Here is a 21,368-nt window from a genome sequence, read left to right on the forward strand (position 1 = left end):
AAAAATGTAAATTAATAACAGTCATAATAAGCATATTTCCAGTACGCGCCTCAGGCTTGCACAGTATCGTCAACTCACTCATCAGAATCTTCGGTAATCCTCGGCAAACTTCGCCACAGTTCATTCGGTTCTTGTTGAGTCCTCGGTAATCATCGGCAAACTTCGACTGCTGGTTGAACCGGTTCAATCGGTTCTTTTTGAGTTGGACGTGCTACTTCGGCTGTGCGTCCTGCGTCATCAACCCGGAACTAAAGTTCGATTCAGTTCGATTTGTGAACCGGCTCGACCGGTTACTTCCTGAGAACCGGCTCAAAAGAACGATTCGTTCAAGAACCAAACATCACTAGTTTATACTGTTTTACTTCATTGTTGTATGTCTGTATTTATGTAGCACCGTGTGCTGCACGACATTTCGTTCCACTGTATCTCCCCACATGTAGCGGAATGACAATAAAGCTAAACTTGACTTGAATAGTAAAGTGCTGGTCCTGTTTCTGAAATGAGTGGATAATAGATAATAAATGTTGTAGTGATTGGTTATCACTATCTCACTGACTTGCCTACAAAGACCAGGGGCCTGTACCATGAAGTCGGATTAGTTTAGTTTGCACCAATCCTGGGTTTTAGGTACCATGAAAGTGGCTTGGCTTTTAGTGGCGTTCATTGCCATAGTAACTTACACTCCACAGCTAACCTGCTCCAGGGCAGGTTATGTTCTGGGTAAGAGATCTCAAACTGAAATTGGACCAAAGTGACACATGTCTGCCTGGCACAGAAAAGTCACTCCACCAGTTTTTCTTCCTCCAAATTAAAGGTCACTCTATAGTGTAAAAAAAAAATGTACCAATAAAATTGTCTCGCTTTAATTATAATTACTTTTTATTATATATGATTTATATAATTACTATATGATTTATGTTATTAATCTATTACACACACGCAATTTTTGTTTAACAATTATTATAAAGCATTTTTTTTAAATGAATATTAATATATACTGATCATATGTAATCTAAATGAGCTGTAGAATCAATAGATAATGCTTAAAAAAACGTGACCTTACATGTTCGAGTCTCTATCGCTATATATTATCAACTATATAAACTAACTTCACTTGTTACTGCACTGATAGAGCAAGATCATTTATTTTATTTTATTTGTCCTCCTCTTCATGGACAAGTACTTTCTTTAGTATAAATGCATTTAAATTCCTCATATTCTTCAATCTCTTGTAAACCTTTAGTAAAAGAGTTTTGAATCTCGCTGCATCATGGTACCAACAAAGCCAGATTGGACTGCTTGGGTTTTGTCAACTCGAAACTAATCCTGTCATTCTGAATTTGTTCATGGACAAGTACTTTCTTATCATATTCTTCAATCTCTTGTAAACCTTTAGTAAAAGAGTTTTGAATCTCGCTGGGTCTCTCGCAAGAAGTGAATCACACTTGCTCTGTGTTGCAAGGCATGTGATTGGCTCTTTGCCACTGATGTCACACATTCATGTGCACATTCAATCAGCATCATGGTACCAGCAAAGCCGGATTGGACTGCTTGGGTTTTGTCAACTCGAAACTAATCCTGTCATTCTGAATTTGTTAAACTACCTATTTTTTTATTTAGACATTACTGAGACATTATTTATTTACACACTATGTAGACACTGAGAGTACCAACCCAATGTTTATTTAGTATTCAAATAAAATCAAACATCTATTATTGTATTTGGAATTTGTTTAGATTGTCCCTCAGGGGCAGTGACATGGCTGCCGAAGACAAGGCTTCCTCCTCGTCCTCTGCGATGGACTGGAGCTCCGAGCAGCCACTCTCACCCACCAGTCCCTCCCATCTAACGCACTTCAAACCCCTGACCCCCGAGCAGGACGAGCCACCCCTGCGCTCCGCCTACAGCTCCTTTGTCAGTCTGTTCCGCTTCAGCAAAGGTGAAACTGAATTTTTTTCACACCATTATGCCTTAATCAACATCTGCACCTGCATTTCCTTTTTTTTTTTGTTTTAATCATGAGGTTGGTTTCAAAGGTTCACTGTTTGTTTTCTGCCATCCAAACAAACAGTGTTTTCTGCCATTCTGCCATCTGATTCATGGATTTCATCCTCCATTAAACTGCTTTATGCAATTATGTGAATGAAGTCCTTTTTAATGGGTTGATAGAACTTATTTGGAAATTGGATGCATAGTACTCTATATTCCTGTTTGACTGTTTGGTTGCACATTTAAAGCATAATAATTCTTAGCATTTTAATAACTTGAATTTGATTTCTGTAATAAAAGTACAAGGTTATATATATGTGACCCTGGACCACAAAACCAGTCTTAAAGGGGTCATATGATGCATACAGGACATTGATGTTAGAATAGGACAATATTTGGTCGAGATACAACTATTTGAATATGTGGAATCTGAGGGTGCAAAAAAATAGTCATTCTGGTTTTAGAGAATGTGCTCTACTGAAAATTCCAGAAAGGCAATAGAGGGAATCGAATTGAACAGTCAGTGGAGGGAAAAACAGTCATGTGACATTGCTCAAAATATTCTGAGGACACAGTGCCTATTATTCTGTGTGCTCTCATGTGGACTTTTTTTTTTTACTCTTAGTTTTTATTTTTTTTAATTTTTTTTTGTCCCTGTGTATAATATTAATAGAACATTCCTGCTGGAAGCGTTGCAGTACAAGAGTGAAAGTGGACCCATTAATATGAAATTATAAGAACACAAGAGCTTTGAGAAATAATATTGAGGCACACCCTGTCCAGTTAGCACATAAGAGTTTTACTCAGAACTGTTCATAGGGCTAAAAGGAATAGACGATCTCTATTAAAGTAATAGTTCACTCTACATTAAGGGGCAAACAACTTACTGTGAGGAAATGATGTGCCCTAAGAACACTTTAGAGAAGTAAAACTCCTACTGCATGTGCACTTAATTACGAAAAGGAAGATAATCTAGTGGATTTAACAAAAGTTCAACATTTGCATTTGTGTTGGACATTTGATGATTTTGTTTAGGTAATATATTTAAGCAAGTCAGTGAAGCTGAAGAAATACTCTGACATACTACAACAAGAGAAGTGTCAGGAATTCAAATTTAATTTCTTTGAATATTATTCTTGATGTATTGATTTAAAGTTAATCAGTGTGATAGTCCGTTAAATTTTAAATTCAAAGTACATTTATAGTGATCAACTCTAATCTCTCCCTTTCATTCCTTTTAGAAAAAACAGGTGCAAACATTGCACCAGCAAAAAAGCTTGCTAAACTTGGTAAGTCTAGATTTTGTACGGAAATGCAAGTATAGCAAAAATTTATAATTGGAGGAAAAAATAATTTCAGGAAAACAGGATTAAAAGAAGAAATGTCAACACAATGCAAATTCTTTCTTTAAATCAGCCAATCACCACAAAATTAGAAATCTTCTACCTTTTGACCGAGACGAAGCTTTGTTTGTTGGTTTCAATTGTTCAGAGGAAGGACGGCCTCCTTCAGTGATGGAGAAAAGTCAGTCAGCTTCATCATCACCGCAGGGGCCACGCCGCAACTGGGCAAGTCCCTCCCATTCTATACATGGCTCCGAAACCCACAGGAAACATTCAGAACTTCTCAGAAGAACATCCACTGCTTCAGGTACAAAAGCACAAGATTACATATACGTGTGCAGTTTTACACATTTGTCTTTTTTCAGCTGTCCACAATTATTGTCCAGGTTTTTACATTTTGTTACATTGCACCTTTTGTTTTGTAGTGAAATATGACCCAGACATGTTCAGTAGTCCTAGTCTTCTATAGTAAAGAATGTAAAAATCATTTGTTTTTCTGTAGACAAAACCATTGTTTCTGAATTCCTCGAAACATGCTCTTTTTAGAGATAGAAAGGCCAATCCTATCAGAGGTCTCTTTGATTGATGACTAGTCACTGCAGCCTGGTTCTCACAGGGTTTATCATTGAAGATAACAGTGATTCAAAGGCTAGACTCTGCCCTCATATGATTCATTCCACTCTCAGGAGGGCCACCGGACATTTACTATGAGGGAAAATTCAGGCAACGGTTCAAGAAGTCCATTAAACAGTTTTGGTTTGACTGTAAACCTGGAAAACTACATTCTGGAGTTATGACTATAATTCGAGTGGTAAACAAGTATTGTGAACCATCACTTTTTATTCGGAAGTTGCAAGATGATTAGAAGCTGAATATTTTGTGAGTGCTGAACGATTTTGATGATAAAATATTACATGTGCAGAAATCTTTTAGGCTAAAGTTGTTGTATGTTCCTTTTTGTTCACAGTGGACTGGGAAGGTGAGGATTCTTTATTTTATTTCATATGTACGAAGTCAGTTTCATATAGACCTAAAATCTGCTTCAATTCATCAACACTTGAGTTGAATTATGTGTGTACTGCAAAAAGAAAATATTTTCTTTATCAGTATTTTGTATTGTTTCTTGAGAAACAAATATACTAAGACTTGTTTTAAGAGAATATATCTTTAATTTCAGTAGGTTAGTTTTTCTTAACACACTGCCAAATAGATGTATCTCTTTTTTAAACATAACCCCCCACCGCCCAAAAAAAACAACTGGCAAATTTGTTTAAGTCCAGGTAAACTTGTATCTCTGAAAACATGTCTTTGACTCTTATTCTTAGGTGTTATTTATATTGTTTTAAGGATGCTTACTGGAAAAACATACAGAAATACTGATTAAGAAAAGGAATTTTGCAGCGTATAGTTTTAAATTAACCACATTTGTTGCATGTGAAAGGATGCGTCAAACGGTGTGAGCTGAACATTTTGGTTATGAGCTTTAGTTGTTAGTCTGAGTAATTTCACATGCTTCTATTCATTCATAGTCTACTCATGCGAATCATAATCCCACAAAAATTCCCGAAAATCCTCGCTGGCATAAGCAATCATTGACAGGATCAAGACTGCTGGTGGATATTTGACTGCAGGCTTTGGTTTTGAATGAGCATGTGTGCCATGCATTTTCACCTGTATGTTGTACTTTAGAGTAGATTTAACATGTTGTTTTGTACTTGACTGTTGCTTTTTTGTTTCTTTGCATTCATAGAGGGTCGACGGAAATCAGAAGCACCTCTGGGCAGCCACGATCCCCGAACAGCTGTCCAGCTGCGCACAGCCCTCAAGAGACTCAAGGAGATCATGGAAGGGAAAAGTCAGGTATTGATTTCCAGGGAACTAGCTGAGAAAATCTCCACAGATTAAATTTGTTTCTGTATTTTTAAGACTTTTTAAGATATATGAACGACATTGGAAAAAGAAAAAAAAATCCCATTTTCGAGTATTTTTTGCATTCTATACAGATGACTCTAAGCTTATAGGCAAAAGAGCCTATCCACATTCTCCAGAATTCGCTACAGAGTACAAAAGTTTTTGTATTGCAGGTGGATGTAAGTGATATTAATTGTGTTTTTATGTTCCAGGACAGTGATCTGAAACAGTACTGGATGCCGGACAGCCAGTGTAAAGAGTGCTATGACTGCAACGAGAAATTCACAACCTTTCGACGCCGTCACCATTGTCGACTCTGCGGTCAAATCTTCTGCAGCCGATGCTGCAACCAGGAAATTCCTGGCAAGTTCATGGGCTATACGGGTGAGTGTTATTGTGGTGTTCGCTGTGGGGAGCGAGGGTCTCATTCTGACTGCTGGCTTGTGGACGTAGCCTCTTTGAAGAGGCTTTCGACAAGAAGATGAGCAGCTATGTCAAATTAAGAGTAAGACTACCCTTTAGCATGCTGCGTGTGCTTGCGGTGGTTTGACCTTTTTTGGGTTTTGATTTCAATGGGTTGTAGAGTGACTTTTGAACTTTGTGGACTAACTGTTTGATTTTGAAAAAGGTAAGAATCTGTGTTTGTGCACTTTGACTTTTTAGGAGGAATCGGTATCTACCTAAAAAGCAACATTATTTCCTCAATATATGTTTTGCAGATATTTTATGCTGTAAACTCATCTGAACTATTCTGATCGTGACATTCAGTCAGACTACATTCTCTGAGAAACTGTTATCTTACTCTGGTTATTCTTATATTCATGTTGGTTTTGGACAACACACATTTAGCTATAGGCAGGGTACACTAGTTCAGCGGTCCTATTCTAGGAGGAAAATCATAAAAAAATTCAGATAATTATTTTTTATTTGTTAAAAATGCATTTTTATGGCTGTTGAAAGTCTGTAAGAAATTAATTCATATTTAAGCAAATTAACATTTGAAATAATTGTCTTTTAAATGTAACGCTTTTAAACAGATTTACTACATTTTAATTGTGTGTTCTTATTTCATTCTTTCTATTGACAGCTTTAGGTTTTAACCGAAATAAATAAAAGCAAATCTGTGTTGTATTTGAAAGATTGGTTGAAAAATACACAGTTTTTCATCAGAACTGAAATGGCAAATCTTGGTTGTCTAATTACTCTAATCTTGTCTCTTTTGGCTTTTCCCCAATACTGCAGGTGATTTACGGGCTTGTACGTACTGTCGTAAGATAGCATTGAGCTATGCTCACTCAGCTGACTCAAGCTCCATCGGAGAAGATCTCAGCGCCCTGTCAGACTCGCCCTGCTCCGTGTGTGTTCTGGAGCCCACCGAACCACGCACACCTGTGGGGGGCCGCAAAGCCAGCCGGAACATCTTCCTGGAAGAGGACCTGGCCTGGCAAAGGTGAGAAAACGGAGAGAATCAGAAAAGGGGCGGTGCATAAGGACATATCACTATCTATTCCAAAGATTCCTGCTCACTTTACCTTATCCCTCTGGTGTTTCTCTGCTCTGTTTTAACTCTGCTTTCTTACCATAATCATTGCTCTTGCTGTTTATCTCTTTCACTTGAGGATTGTAGAAGGATTGGCTCTCCCAGGTCCATCTAGTCAAGTAGCTACCTGATGATTTATGATTTTTCTTCTGTTCCTCATAGAAAGCATAGAAACAAATTTGTAGTTAACAAATAACATGGGATGTCCAAGGAAAAGTGTACAATTTAGATGCTGTTTCTTTTATGTTTATTTCCATTAAAAGGACCAAGTTTGGTGACCCCTGGCTTAATGCATAAAAAGTAATGTTACAATGCAAAAAAACTCACTGTCCTAAAAAGTTCAATTTTCTTTATGCAAAATGTAATGTCTTTTTTTATTTTTGGAGTAAAATATGACCTAGACATGTTTTCTTGGGATTCATCTTGCTAGCATCGTGGACTGGCAGGCAGTATTTAGACAGGGTGGACACATATATTGCTATTTAGTCAAATATTGTAGTCACACCTCCATGCTGTGTATGTTTTTATTGTACTGTAGTCAGTATTTACTCTTTTATGAATCATTATTGCCACCAAGCTTTTTAATCTGACAGTAAATCATTCCAATTCATTTTTGCATTGAGGAGGGAATTTCCCCCAAATTACGAAAAACAGTTACAGGACTATTGTGATGCAAATTAACTTCAACTCTCTCTGCTCACCTATTTTCAATCAGCTGGCTCCTGCTCATGTGTTGTTGTGAGTCTGTCTCAATGCTCATCTTTTCTCCTTTCTCTCTCTATGCATAGAAAAAATTCCATTGGGATGAGGAAGAAGTGAGTTTTAGTGTTACTTTTGTTTTGCATGACCTCCTAGTGAAGACATGCTGCTGCACTTAAGTGTGACTCTGTTTCATGCATAGCTTGAGTGTCATTTATTTATGTAGTATTTCAAAGGGAAATGGTTAAGCTGTTGCTGAGGTTTATTTGTGTGTGTGTGTATATGTGTAATTACTCTAGTCATCAGGAATCTCAGAACAGTGGTCTCAGTTCCAGACTTACAGCAGTCCAGGAGGATATGGGCAAGTCACCAGCCAGAAAGAGGTGTTTATTGTGTATTTTGGTCAAAGATTTTCTTGTTCATTCCAGTGCTTATTTTTATAGACTGTAAATACAATATTTTCCATTTATTTCATGTGTTAAGGTCAGCTAGTGTGACCAACCTGTCCTTGGACCGTTCTGGCTCATCCATGGTTCCTGCCTACGAGAGTTCAGTTAGCCCACAGAACAGCCGGGCCCTATCCAAGACTGACCACAGCGAAGAGGAGAGAAAGATCCTTCTGGTACAACCTGTCTTTCACAGGTTCCTCCTCAACTTTTCTAATTTTCAAGTTGGTAATTATAACAGCTGATTGTCTTGTAGGATTCTTCTCAACTTAAAGATCTATGGAAGAAGATTTGCCACAACAATACAGGAATGGAGTTCCAGGACCATCGGTACTGGCTGCGTACTTACCCCAACTGCATTGTGGGTAAAGAGTTGGTCAACTGGCTCTTACGAAATGGCACTATTTCAACTAGGTAAGAACCAATAAAACTGGTTTTGAGAGGTTTTTTTTGGTTCATTACAACTTCAAGCATGATAAGATGCTTAATTGTATGCAGTTATAGTGTTTTATTTCCTTTCCGTTCTTCCGACACAGGGCTCAGGCCATAGCTATTGGACAGGCTTTGGTAGATGGCCGCTGGTTTGACTGCGTTACCCATCATGATCAGATCTTCCGTGATGAGTATGCCCTATATCGCCCCCTCCAGGTGAGAAGAAATATTCTGTGGCAGGTTTATGTTTGGACAGTTGTTTTAACCCTTGTGCGTCCTTTGGGACATTTTTGTCTTTTTGGATCATTTTGGCTGCGTTAAAGGGGTAGTTCACCCAGAAATGAAAATTCTGTCATCATTTACTCTCCCACAAGTTTTTCCAAACCTGTATGAGACAAGAAAAGAAGATATTCTGAAGAATGTTGGTAACCAAACAGTTGACGGTAGCCAATGACTTCCATAGCATTTTTTCCAAAATTCCAACAGTGTGTGTGTGTGTGTGTGTGTGTTTGAATGATGATTAAAAATAATGATTGACATATCCAAGACTGTAATAGTCCAGAAAAAAATCTGCTTATAATTTACTAAGCATTAACTGGCTTTTAAAGGGCTGAAATCCTGAAAATTAATGAATTTTTTGTAGTTACACTCAGGACTGATGTTGGTAAAAGATCTGATAAAAATAATATGTAATATGTTCATGACCATATTATTTGACATTTTTGTGTAACTTTTTTTAAATAGATGCACAAGGATTACTGTGCCAGTTGTCTTTGTCAAATCCAATACTCATTTTATATTGAAATCACATGACTGTAATAATGTAGCTGGACATTACATGCTAACTGAAAACACTATTTTTGTAATTCTGATTTGGCTTGTGTATTGTGAAGAGCACTGTACAAAAAACCGAATTGGTTTGATTTTATCTGTCATCATATTAGTAATGTGTTTGTTGAATTTCAGAGCACAGAGTTCTCAGAAACCCCTTCTCCAGACAGCGACAGTGTGAATTCCCTTGAGGGACACTCTGAACCTTCATGGTTTAAAGACATCAAGTTTGACGACAGTGACACTGAGCAGCTAGCTGATGAAAATGAATATGTCACACCGAGTAAGTATCCCATGAATGTTAACATCCTATAGCAGTTAGTATGTCTTTGCCTCACCAACTTGCTGGCCCCCTCTCACAATTTTCCAGATTCAGCCAGCCCCAGCAAAAGAACATCTGTCAGCAGTTTCCATTCTGCAGTGGACAGTGACTCCGCTGCCTCCATCAACATAAACGTGGAGCAGGACAATGTCAATTTTCACATCAAGAAGCAAGCCAAGTACCCACATGTGCCTCCTTACCCAGCCGAGCAAAAAAGTATGGAGCCCCATGACCCATTCACCCCAGAAACCGACATCCATGCACCAAGTGAGGAGAGGCGGAGAGGCCCATTGGCCATCCTGGTTTGCCTCTGTCTGCTTCAAAAGCAGCACTAACTCACTGGTTCTGTTTCAAACCCTAGTGAGCTGCATCACTATATACTGTCTACATAGGCAGCTACCTTGTAAGGCTACAGCTTAACTGCAAAGAAATCTCAATGATGACTTATTAAAGCTGCAGCAACTTAACATTCAAGGTCAAAGAGTGGGTTTAAAACGCTGACAAAAACTAAAATTGCTGAGTCTTACAATTTAAGTTGATTATGAACAATTTAATTGCCCCTTAGGGGGTAAAATAAAGAAAGAAAGAAAATAAAATGATAAAGAAAATGCATAACATGACCTCTTTAATAAGCACAAAAATAGAATGTATTTATTATTAATTAATTTTAATTGTTTTTAAATAAATTCTAACTCAGATTTTTTTTTTAAAATCCCCACAGATTTCCATAATGCATTCTGGGATTGCTTTATGTTCAAAGAATACATGAGCCACTGCCTTAGACTGAAGCTAAAATGAGGCATCTTATGAGACAGCATAATTTTACTGCCTTATGTTTGTAGCAGGCTTTACATCACGTGCATGGTTGTGATGTGTGTAAATCCTATCTACTGTAGGTAGGCAGCTCACTAGGGTTTGGAGCAAAACCGATGTCTTGCTGATCTGAGACTCACCATTCAATACTAGTCCGACCCTCCAAACTATAATTAACAACTGAAGTAACAGCCCTAACTATAGCATATTGTCCAGCATGAATGAGTTTTTCCTTCTAAGTCTCACATGATTTCCCTTCCCAGTACAACATTTCATATTAATACATTTCCAGTTTGTCATACTACCTCAAAAGCATGACATACTGCTACGTCATGCGTGCCTCACAGTAACCAAGCAGTAACACTGACTTCCACTTCCTCAAAATTACTGTTGAAGCGAATTCATTGTACTAGACTGGTTTTATGGCAACATTTACTCTAATTAACATTTACTTTAATTATATGTTAAATCTATATAATTCAGTGTCCTCCGATGTCTACACATGACTGCTCTGTCTCACACGCACTCTCTCTATGTCAGTGGAAGTCCTGCTCTCTGAAGATGGAGGTCAGCATATATCCATCAGTGATGCCTTTATAAAAGGTAATTGTTTCTCGCATCCTTTACTGTAGTTTGTTACAATACTTCCATTCAGAAGTTCGGAATCACTAAGACATGTATGGTTTTGAAGTTTGAAACTTAAAGTTTAATTTGAAGTTTTAAATAAATCTGAAACTGGTGAGTAAAAGCAAAAGGATAGAATGGTCAAAAGAACCTAAAGATGGTAGCCGATTATAGAAGAGTATTATGAATAGATAAATCAAAGTTTGATCTGTTGTGGAAACCGTTTGATCATAAGGTCTGTCAGAAATTCTCTACAAGCAAATCGCACCTATGGGAAGTGCAACAGAAAGCATGGCATGAAACTTCATGCTAATTATTTTCATAAACTGAATGCTTAGGCATAAGGTCTGCACGGTTGTCATTGCTGCAAGTGGAGGATTTTTCAATGAACAGAGAATTTGAAGAACCGCATTAAATAGAAATAGTCCTTTGTTATCATAAAAGTCTTTACTTTGTACCTCTTTTGTAAACTGATTTGGATAAAAGTGTTTTATAAATGTAAATGTACTGAATTTTTTTGTGTGACAATTTTTGTGTGAGCATTCTTGCTGAGTAAAAATAACAGTTTCTTTCAAAAAAAAAAAAAATTGGTGTAGTGTACATGACCTATTGTCTCACCTATGCTAATATGTTTTTCCTCTGTAGAGTCTTTGTTTAACCGGAGAGTTGAGGAGAAAGCTAAAGAGATGCTCTTCACACCTCTCGGCTGGCATCACAGCTCTCTGGACCAGCTGCGGGAAGAGAACGGGGAAAAAAAAGCAATGGAGCGTTTACTGTAAGACTTCAGAGGATTGTTATTTTTAATGCATAAGATGTTATTTTAAGGTTGGTTACATCTATTAATTTACAATTAGGAGCAAAATACAAAAATACTTTTTTTTTTATAAGCATCACATATAAATCACATGTAAATGAGTTTAGGGACTTTTGGAAGCACACATGATAAATGCTTCCTCTTCAGGTCTGCTAATCACAGCCACATGATGGCGCTGCTGCAGCAGCTGCTGTACAGCGAATCACTGTCTCTCTCCTGGCGTGATATTATTGTACCTGTGGTGAGGCAAGTTGTGCAGACAGTGCGACCGGATGTGCGCAACTGCGATGATGACATGGATATTCGTCAGTTTGTCCATATCAAGAAGGTGAGGAACAAAAATGGACTCAAAATCGATTAATCTACTTCTACTAGACAAATATGTCTAAGATTTGCTTTTTTGTAGATTCCAGGAGGAAAGAAGTTTGACTCTGCTGTAGTAAACGGCTTCGTTTGCACAAAGAATATTGCACATAAAAAGGTTTGTATTGATTGAACTTTATGCCACAGAGAAGGTCATGTAATATTTGTGCTAAAAGTGCCTGGACTTTCTCAACAGATGAACCCTTACATCAAAAACCCCAAGATCCTTCTCCTCAAATGCTCCATTGAGTATCTGTACAGAGAAGAGACCAAGTTCACTTGCATTGACCCAATTGTGTTACAGGTAATGGCCACTAACCCCTACATGATAGCTGTAAATGTTTTTACCAGAGTATGCTAAATTATCTCCAGACAATACGCTGAAAGCACAAGAATCTGAGAAATCATTTCATTTACAATTTGCTCTTTCCAGGAGCATGAGTTTCTGAAGAACTATGTTCAGAGGATTGCTGACGTCCGACCGAACCTGGTGCTGGTGGAGAAGACTGTGTCCCGTATCGCTCAGGACATGCTACTGGAACACGGCATTAGCCTTGTGATTAATGTCAAACCTGTTAGTACCTTCTTTAAGTCACTGTTTAAATATTACTCCACATAGCTGACCATTGATAATGCCCTAATCAGAGAGGACATGGCAAATGGGTTTTTAATGGGTTATTTTGGTCTGGTTTGTGAACGGTTCAATTAATATATCTCTCTTTAATCAACACAGCAAGTCCTGGACCGTGTGAGTCGAATGACTCAAGGAGATTTAGTCATTTCAATGGATCAGCTTCTTACAAAACCTCGTTTGGGTACCTGCCATAAATTTTACCTGCATTCCTTCCAGCTGCCAAATAGTGAGTCTCCATCTCTATTATTTCTGATGTATGTCAGATTTAACTCACTTTTCATTTGAATAAAAGTTGTTCTTTTTAAGGATGCAATTATCAATACCAAATCATTATTTATTTATCAGTATCTGATGATATTTGATATTTAACTGTGCATGCTCATTTCCCCTATTTTTAGATTTTGCCATCATGAAGTTAATTTTTTTTTAAAATGGTAAAATTAAAATTGGTCATTTTTAAAAATCTTTGTAAAATTCACTTTTACAGATGAAATGAAGAGCCTTATGTTTTTTGATGGCTGTCCTCCTCAGCTGGGCTGCACCATCAAGCTCCGTGGTGCTTCAGAGTATGAGCTGGCACGGGTGAAAGAGATCATCATCTTTATGGTGTGTGTGGCTTACCACTCACAGCTGGAGATCTCTTTCCTCATGGATGAGTTTGCTATGCCTCCTAGCCTGGCTGAGAGTTCCTCTTTCCCATGTCTGCTGGAAAGCACCACTTTGGAGGAAGAGGATGAAACTGGTGGGGAACGGGAGAGCCAAGATAATGATGGTTCAACATTGGGGGATGAGAACCTCACGCTTCTTCCAGAAGGAGACTTTGAGCCAGGGCATCAGGAGGTCATCAAAGCCCACAGTAGAGAGCCTTCCATCTCCGAATCGTCTAATAAAGATGGAGAAAGCCCCAGAATAAATAAAACTGCTTCAGTTGCTTCCTTCTCTGGAGGAGAGGAAGATATTATAAAGACATCCACACCCCTTTCATCCTTCACTTCCAGTCTTCCCCAGCCGGTGTCACCACCTTTCCTTATTTCAGACCTGAAAGAGACATTACAGGAAGTGTTTAAAGGCTCAGGTGAGGAGGAGAAGAACAAAGAGCTGGAGGAGACTCTGGTCAATCGGGACAGCACAAGCTCTGAGACCTCCCTCCCACCAGCCCGGCTTTTCAGGGATCCCTTACAGGATGATACAGGCCTGTTTGTGACCGAACATGTAGCTTCTTCAGATGACCGCCTTAAATCCATCTCAGCTTTGTTTAGACAGGAGCTTAAGGACATTATTCTCTGCATTTCACCCTTTATTACCTTTCGGGACCCGTACCTGCTCACAGCTGCTGGACTGCGTTGTCCTAGCCGGGATTATTTCCCAGAACAGGTTTACCTCTCACCTCTTTTGAATAAGGACTCGAAAGAGCTGGACGGACGCCGCAAGAGGCAGCTGCTGAAAGAGTCTGGCCCGAGTTCTGGCAGCCTGACCAACGGTACTGTGTCACACCAACGGACCATCCAGGTTTTGCCCTGTCACAGTCTCACAGGTGCCCGTATAGTAGAGCATCTAGGCAGTAGTCACGAGCTGGCATCCATGCTGGCTGACTATCGTGCCCAGGGAGGGCGCATTCGGCAAAGGGAAGGTATGCAATTTCGTGAAGCCCCACCCACAAAGGCGCCAATAAAGTCAGACAGTGAAGAAGATAAAGTGGCAGGACTGAACGAAATGACCTGGGCTACTAAGGTGAGGGTTTCTTCTCTGCTAGTATGTTTATTCTGTTACTTTATTCCACATTTTGAACAGTGAGGCACTTTCAACCATTAGTGTGCACAATAGGGCCTGAAACTCTTAAAAACTTGTTTTTGGTCAGTGAAAGAACCTTAAGAAAAATTCACAGTCAAACTAATTATTAATTATTATATGAGCTGTATTATCTTTTCAATATATGAAGGTTGCTGTTTTTGCAACTTTTTCCCAAAACTTTAAATGCAGAAGCCTGATTAATTGTTTTTATGTTTCAGTTGGACTGTTTAAATCCAATCAACCATCAGAGGCTCTGTGTGCTGTTCAGTAGTTCATCAGAACAATCTAATAATGCCCCAAACCCCTGCGTCAGTCCATGGTAAACACTCAGTACACTTGCATTGTCGTATTAATTTAAGATGTATTAGCAGTAACGTGACAAAGCGTGTTACTGACTATATTCTGAATATGCAAACAGGGAGGTCTAGGTTTTTATTGTATCTGCTATGTATTTACAGGATTGTAACAATGGAGTTTTATGGAAAGAATGACTTGACTCTTGGCGTATTTCTGGAGAGATACTGTTTCAGGTAATGTATTAAACCACACATCTATTTTTGTTTCCTTTTTACCTGGAAATTTTGCATCATGCCTATGTTTGTCATAGTACTAAAATTTCAATAGTCAATGCAAGTGAAATTTCATGATTACTGATAGCAGTTCCAATAGTACTGCAAAAAAATGATTTGCTCTTGAACACACACCTTTATTGAAATTTGTCATCATGGCATATTTGTTGTTTATTTTGATTTGGTTTTATATGGGTGTGATTCAGACCCTCTTACCAGTGCCCCAGCATGTACTGTGAGACCCCCATGGTTCACCACATCCGGCGCTTTGTCCACGGTAACGGCTGTGTCCAGATTGTTCTGAAAGAGCTGGACTCGCCTGTACCTGGATATCAGCACACAATCCTCAACTACTCTTGGTGCCGTGTCTGTAAACAGGTAACACAGGGAACATTTGGATTAGAAAAAACAATAAAATGGAACTAATGTAAGATATTATGTCCTATAGTATTACTCGTATGAATTGTTACCGATTTTGTTTCAGGTGACTCCTGTAGTCCCTTTGTCTAATGACTCCTGGTCCATGTCCTTCGCCAAGTATCTAGAGCTCCGTTTCTATGGTAACCAGTACACCCGCCGGGCCAATGCAGAGCCTTGCGGCCACTCCATCCATAAAGATTATCACCAGTACTTCTCCTACAACCAGATGGTGGCTTCATTCAGGTGTGCATCTTCACAATATAGATCTCTTTATATTCGAATATGCTAGGGGTTGCACAGACCCCAGCTTGTCCTATTGAGGGCACAACAGGATGAGAAATCTTTGAAATCCACATTTACACTCCGTTTCCAAACCGTTAAAATGGCAAATAAATGCATACTCTGACAGCGCTCCACAAGACGTGTGATTATAAGACACAAGACGTGAAAATCTGAAATCGTTCAACCCCTAGAATATGACTACCTTAGTACATTTTTATAAACTGTTAATCCAAATGTATTCATGCTCTTCTGTCATCTGTAGCTACATCCCAGTGAGGCTATTCGAGATCTGTCTGCCTCCTCCAAAAATCATCATCAGGAACCAGGGCCCCTCTAAAGCCAACTTGCAGCAGGACCTCAAAGACTTCTCCCATAAGTAAGATTCCCTACTGGACTTCTCTTACCCAGCCTCATAAACCTCCTCCAGATATCAGCTAAATTAATTCATTCTCCAACATTTGTAGGGTGGCTCAGGTGTACCTGGCCATAGATGACCGTCTCACCTCCTTAAAAACTGACACCTTCAGCAAGACTAGAGAAGAAAAAATGGAGGACATGTTTGCACAGAAAGATGTAAGTTTCTTTTCAGGACTTTACTTGTGTAAATAAAATTTCATCCAAAGTATTGACCAATGCTAAGTTACTTTTAAATGAACATTTTTCTGTCTTAGATGGAGGAATCAGAGCTTCGTGGCTGGATAGAAAAGCTACAAGTGCGTCTTCAGACCAGCGCGATGGACTCGCCACAACAACTACAGGCTGTTCTGGAGTCAGTGGTGGTCAAAAAGCAGGGTTTGTGTGAGACCTTGCAGTCCTGGAACAACAGGTGAGGACTGTATTCATAGGGCCATAGAGACTGAAACTAAACATCTGCCATCAGACAATAGAACTTTTATTTGATCTTGTCTCCAGACTTCAGGACTTGTTCCAGCAAGAAAAAGGCAGGAAGCGTCTATCTGTTCCTCCCAGCCCTGGCAGACACAGACAAGCTACATTAGATGAGAGCAAGGTCAGTCATTTATTTAGCAAATCACTAAGTAGTTTGCTCAAGTAAGCCACCTAATGGACTTCTAATAAATGCATAAAGTGCATACGTTTGATCATTTTTCATTTCCATTTTGTTTTTGATTGATAGACTAGTGCTATGGAGTCCTCTCCTCGTAACCCATCCCCTGTGGTCCCAAATGGAGAGAAAGGTGAGTTCATTGGCCCTTTATTCATCTTGAAAAAGTTGCTCTTGATTGTTGCACAGAGTCGACTCACAGCCTTTTCTCACAGAGGACCGTCATCTCAACACTTTTCCGTCAAGTTCAGGGTCTTCATCATTACTTCAGTTACCGTCTCCGGCTGAACAAGCTCCAGATGTCATCACGAGCGGACCATCTTTTCCTGATCAGGACTCTGTCAGCATCACAGAGGGTAAACTTACTTTGGACACTTCCTTGTGATTGAAATCACACATAACCACCCCACCTGACTTTCTCTCGTTCTCTTCATCTCTCTACTTCTTCTACTGTTTAGACATGTTCGAGGGGCACTTACTTGGTTCCAATGACAGTCAAGTAAAGGAAAAGTCCACCATGAAAACCATCCTGGCCAACCTGTTACCAGGCAACAGCTACAATCCCATCCCTTTACCTTTGTAAGGCTGTTATGATATTATGGGTACTAAAAAACAAACCAATGCTTTTCTTTCTCAAGCTGATAAAGGTCTCTTTATTTTCTTGGTTTGTTAGTGACCCAGACAAGCACTATTTGATGTATGAGCACGAGAGAGTTCCTATAGCTGTGTGTGAGAGAGAGCCCAGCTCCATCATTGCCTTTGCACTCAGGTACACAGCTTTTTGTACATGTATAACTAAAAAGTAGATATGGATGTTTTCCATTTGATACATATTTAGTATTTATGTATTTACTCTGAAATGTCTTAAAGAGCTTTTTTATATTTTAATTCTTTTGTATTCTTTTTATACTTTTTTTATTTATATTTTTGTTTTGTTCAATCAGAGGAAATGTCATTTCAACTAAATAGCCATTTTTGCTAATTAGATTCAGTAAATCAGTGTTATGAACAATTCACTGAAGTGGACAGTGTGATTTCTGCAAATGAATCAAACTTCTCAGCAATATCTGCATTTTAAATAAGACACTCTTACTCTTTCCATCATCCAGCTGTAAAGAGTATAAAACTGCCCTTGAAGAGCTTACAAAGACAACAGCAAAGACTGGAGCTGATGACATATCTCAGGCCATTAGGTACATCAAACACCCATTTCCTCATCTGTTGTATTTTCTCTGTGTATATTGGTAAAACAAAAGCTGACTTCCTCTTTTTTGCCATCTATAGTTCTGGAGAGAGTAGAGCAAAGAACAGCCCAGCCAAACCTAGTGAAAGCAGCACGTCACAGTTGAGCCGCAGCAGCGTTGATGCTGACCCACTCAGTAAACCTAACCACAGTTTACCAAATACTAGCCACTTACAAATACCATCTGTCTAATATGAAATTACTTATGAGACTAAGTGTTTATGGTATATCTTTTGCAGAGGAGCCTGAAAGTGGAGACAAACAAAAGAAGCAGACAGGAAACCCACACATTGAGCTGCGTAAGTATCAGGCTCAAATAGCCAACTAAAACATTCATTATATTCAGGTAAATATTATTGACCCTCTGACATTAAGTAATTGTGGGTCACAAACTAGCCACTGTGTCAGCTTTTTATCTTTTCAAAAGTTTTCAAATATATTTAAAAAATAAATTAGCTATTTATTGATAATAATAATAATAGTTATGCATAAAATGAAGAACATAAATAAATCTGAAAATCATACTTATAATGCAGAGTTCTCAGATGCAAATGCCAAGTTTTACTGCCGGATCTACTACGCGGAGGAGTTCCATAAAATGCGGGAAGAGATTATGGAGAGCTCGGAGGATGATTTTGTGCGATCGCTCTCCCACTGTGTCAACTGGCAGGCTCGTGGCGGGAAGTCTGGTGCAGTTTTCTATGCCACTGAAGGTGCGACCTAATCTAAGATCCTTCAATACAGATAATCATTCACAAATCACCCCCCACCCCCACACTGGGTAGTTGCTTTCATTAAGTGAAGACTTTTAAGTCGTTGGGATGTATTTTGCTAAACTTGCTGTTTCTCCTTAGATGATCGGTTTATTCTGAAGCAGATGCCCAGATTAGAGGTCCAGTCCTTCTTAGACTTTGCACCCCACTACTTTACTTACATCACAGGAGCAGTTCAGCAAAAAGTAAGGAAATACACACATTGTAGTGATGTCTGAGGCAGCATTTTTGGCCTGTTATTGGTTTTTCTCTCTAAACTGTTCTTGCATCTGTTTAACAGCGACCCACAGCACTTGCTAAGATTCTGGGAGTGTACCGTATCGGCTACAAGAACTCCCAGAACAACACCGAAAAGAAACTGGACCTGTTGGTGATGGAAAACCTTTTCTATGGGCGAAAGATGGCACAGGTACATTTATTGAGACTTTAAATTTGCAACTTGTAACTGATTTGAAGTTGGTGTTTCAGAAATACTGTGACAGACAAAACTATTTCAGTTTGGGTCTTTTTATGTTCACATTCTGTTACGTGATCCTGTTACCTGTGTTTGTGCAGGTGTTTGACCTGAAGGGATCCCTGAGAAACAGGAACGTGAAGACTGAACTAGGAAAGGAGAGCTGTGAGGTGGTGCTCCTGGATGAGAACCTCCTCAAACTGGTGCATGACAATCCCCTTTATATTCGCTCACACTGCAAGGCCATTCTGCGTGCCGCCATCCTCAGTGATGCCCACTTCCTGTCCAGCCACCTCATCATTGATTATTCCCTGTTGGTGGGCCGTGACGATGCCACGAACGAGCTAGTTGTGGGCATCATAGGTGAGAAAATCATATCTGTTATTTTAAAATCAATATTGGACTTTTCTTTTAGTGCTTGTTAAAACTCTTGTATATTTGAAGATTATATCCGGACTTTCACATGGGATAAAAAGCTGGAGATGGTGGTCAAATCTACTGGGATTCTCGGAGGTCAAGGTACAGTTATACTCTCCTAAAACATACATAGCCATGGTATTCGCAGAAACTAAAACACTTACCTTTTCTTTAAACCTATGTTTCATCGCTTTTCTTTCCTGACAGGTAAAATGCCCACGGTGGTGTCACCAGAGCTGTATCGAGCACGTTTCTGTGAGGCCATGGACAAATATTTCCTCATGGTCCCTGATCACTGGACAGGTCTTGGGCTCAACTGCTGATGGACAAGAAGGGAACGTTATAGCTGGAAAGGGATATGCTGCTCTCTCATGTACTTTGCAGTGATTTTATGGAAGACCATAGTGAACCCTCCATTATCTGCGGTGGTGTCTGAAGCTGGGTGAAACTGAACCCCTCTTTCTATGCTTTGTGCACGAATTGACCAAAACGGATGTGCCAAGATCCAGTTCCAGAAGATCCACTGAAGTGACCGAACTGAAATCGCTGAACTTTTAGTTAACCCTGTTAAGCAGTAGTGTTTGTTTATAACCTATAAACTGTGGATGATGTAAAAGTTTATAAATGTACAGAGATATGTAATTAAAGCTGATTAATGCTGGTAAAAGTGTCTTATGATATTTAACTTTATTGTCTGATCATTTATGCATTTAGGATTTGTGCCCAGTTGCAAAAAAAAAAAAAAAACTAATACTAAGGATCTATAGCTAAGGACTGTCTTTAGGGGCTTTTGTGAAAACTACAGATAGTGCTTCTGAGTGATTCTATAATTGAATGTACATTTGGTGTCCGAAGTCAATATTTTTTTTCTGCTTTTTTCAAATGGTTATATTTTTCATTATTTTAATACTGTGTTACTCATTGTTATGAATTACAAGATGTTACAGTCCATAACAATATAATATTTTTTGCAAAAAGTGTCTTAAATAGCTGAAAATCATGATTTCTTGTTGTCCGAATTAGTCAGTGCATTTTTTCCATCATGTATCATTGTGTAATCAAAAATCATATGACCCCTTTAAACTTCAACATTGATTCAATGATAATTTGGTTGATGCATTAACATTGATTCAGCGTTGATTCAATGTTGGTCTGCTATCTGGGAAGGGTCCTCTTCCTGAAGATACTCCTTTGTTCACTCCTCATCTTCTAAGATTACATTTTTATATGTGTTATGTATTTAAATACATATTTGAAAATGGTCGTCGCTTTGCAATTGGACGAGGACAACGTTTTCGCCATAATAGCATATTGACCTCTGATTGGTCGTCATTTGCTGCATTGCCATACTTACTTTAAATATTACTTTAAATATTTATACATTTCTCCTTATTTATAATATAATTCTCCTTCTCTTATATATAAACTCCACAAACAGATGCCCTGTGTCAAGTTTCATTTTCGTTTTTCCTTGTCGACAAAAATAAAATCATCTAAGAATCCATTAAAAACTTGTGGACCCAGGAGGACAGGTGACTTGACAAGAGCTGCTCAAATCCCATCCTCCACCAACACCCAAGAAAGAGCCCCATCA

General features: G+C 38.8%; 1 protein-coding gene across 7 annotated transcripts in view; it reads left to right on the forward strand.

The window, feature by feature from the left end:
* Positions 1-20,622, forward strand: part of LOC107719798 (1-phosphatidylinositol 3-phosphate 5-kinase-like) — a 23,843-nt gene extending 3,221 nt beyond the window's left edge. Inside the window, exons 2-44 of one of the 7 annotated variants that reach the window (XM_016527314.1) lie at positions 1,738-1,940; positions 3,232-3,279; positions 3,482-3,640; positions 4,301-4,312; positions 5,084-5,193; positions 5,457-5,628; positions 6,487-6,694; positions 7,573-7,599; positions 7,783-7,866; positions 7,967-8,105; positions 8,186-8,343; positions 8,466-8,577; positions 9,328-9,475; positions 9,563-9,781; positions 10,868-10,930; positions 11,597-11,726; positions 11,913-12,093; positions 12,172-12,246; positions 12,325-12,432; positions 12,562-12,702; positions 12,862-12,988; positions 13,250-14,493; positions 14,772-14,872; positions 15,012-15,083; positions 15,329-15,500; positions 15,607-15,785; positions 16,087-16,200; positions 16,289-16,397; positions 16,496-16,650; positions 16,737-16,833; positions 16,960-17,020; positions 17,103-17,243; positions 17,346-17,466; positions 17,561-17,656; positions 17,997-18,080; positions 18,172-18,266; positions 18,370-18,429; positions 18,667-18,843; positions 18,985-19,088; positions 19,184-19,312; positions 19,459-19,720; positions 19,802-19,876; positions 19,982-20,622. In XM_016527314.1, the coding sequence (XP_016382800.1) occupies positions 1,760-1,940; positions 3,232-3,279; positions 3,482-3,640; positions 4,301-4,312; positions 5,084-5,193; positions 5,457-5,628; positions 6,487-6,694; positions 7,573-7,599; positions 7,783-7,866; positions 7,967-8,105; positions 8,186-8,343; positions 8,466-8,577; positions 9,328-9,475; positions 9,563-9,781; positions 10,868-10,930; positions 11,597-11,726; positions 11,913-12,093; positions 12,172-12,246; positions 12,325-12,432; positions 12,562-12,702; positions 12,862-12,988; positions 13,250-14,493; positions 14,772-14,872; positions 15,012-15,083; positions 15,329-15,500; positions 15,607-15,785; positions 16,087-16,200; positions 16,289-16,397; positions 16,496-16,650; positions 16,737-16,833; positions 16,960-17,020; positions 17,103-17,243; positions 17,346-17,466; positions 17,561-17,656; positions 17,997-18,080; positions 18,172-18,266; positions 18,370-18,429; positions 18,667-18,843; positions 18,985-19,088; positions 19,184-19,312; positions 19,459-19,720; positions 19,802-19,876; positions 19,982-20,097 (6,366 nt within the window). In that variant the 5' untranslated portion in view covers positions 1,738-1,759 and the 3' untranslated portion in view covers positions 20,098-20,622. The remainder of the gene's footprint in view (positions 1-1,737; positions 1,941-3,231; positions 3,280-3,481; positions 3,641-4,300; positions 4,313-5,083; positions 5,194-5,456; positions 5,629-6,486; positions 6,695-7,572; positions 7,600-7,782; positions 7,867-7,966; positions 8,106-8,185; positions 8,344-8,465; positions 8,578-9,327; positions 9,476-9,562; positions 9,782-10,867; positions 10,931-11,596; positions 11,727-11,912; positions 12,094-12,171; positions 12,247-12,324; positions 12,433-12,561; positions 12,703-12,861; positions 12,989-13,249; positions 14,494-14,771; positions 14,873-15,011; positions 15,084-15,328; positions 15,501-15,606; positions 15,786-16,086; positions 16,201-16,288; positions 16,398-16,495; positions 16,651-16,736; positions 16,834-16,959; positions 17,021-17,102; positions 17,244-17,345; positions 17,467-17,560; positions 17,657-17,996; positions 18,081-18,171; positions 18,267-18,369; positions 18,430-18,666; positions 18,844-18,984; positions 19,089-19,183; positions 19,313-19,458; positions 19,721-19,801; positions 19,877-19,981) is intronic. The other 6 variants (XM_016527316.1, XM_016527315.1, XM_016527317.1 and 3 more) reach the window with 6 other exon arrangements.
* The last annotated feature ends 746 nt before the right edge of the window (positions 20,623-21,368 follow it).

Source organism: Sinocyclocheilus rhinocerous, unplaced genomic scaffold (genome assembly GCF_001515625.1).
Source record: "Sinocyclocheilus rhinocerous isolate Xijiao unplaced genomic scaffold, SAMN03320098_v1.1 scaffold421, whole genome shotgun sequence".
Classification (NCBI taxonomy): domain Eukaryota; kingdom Metazoa; phylum Chordata; class Actinopteri; order Cypriniformes; family Cyprinidae; genus Sinocyclocheilus; species Sinocyclocheilus rhinocerous.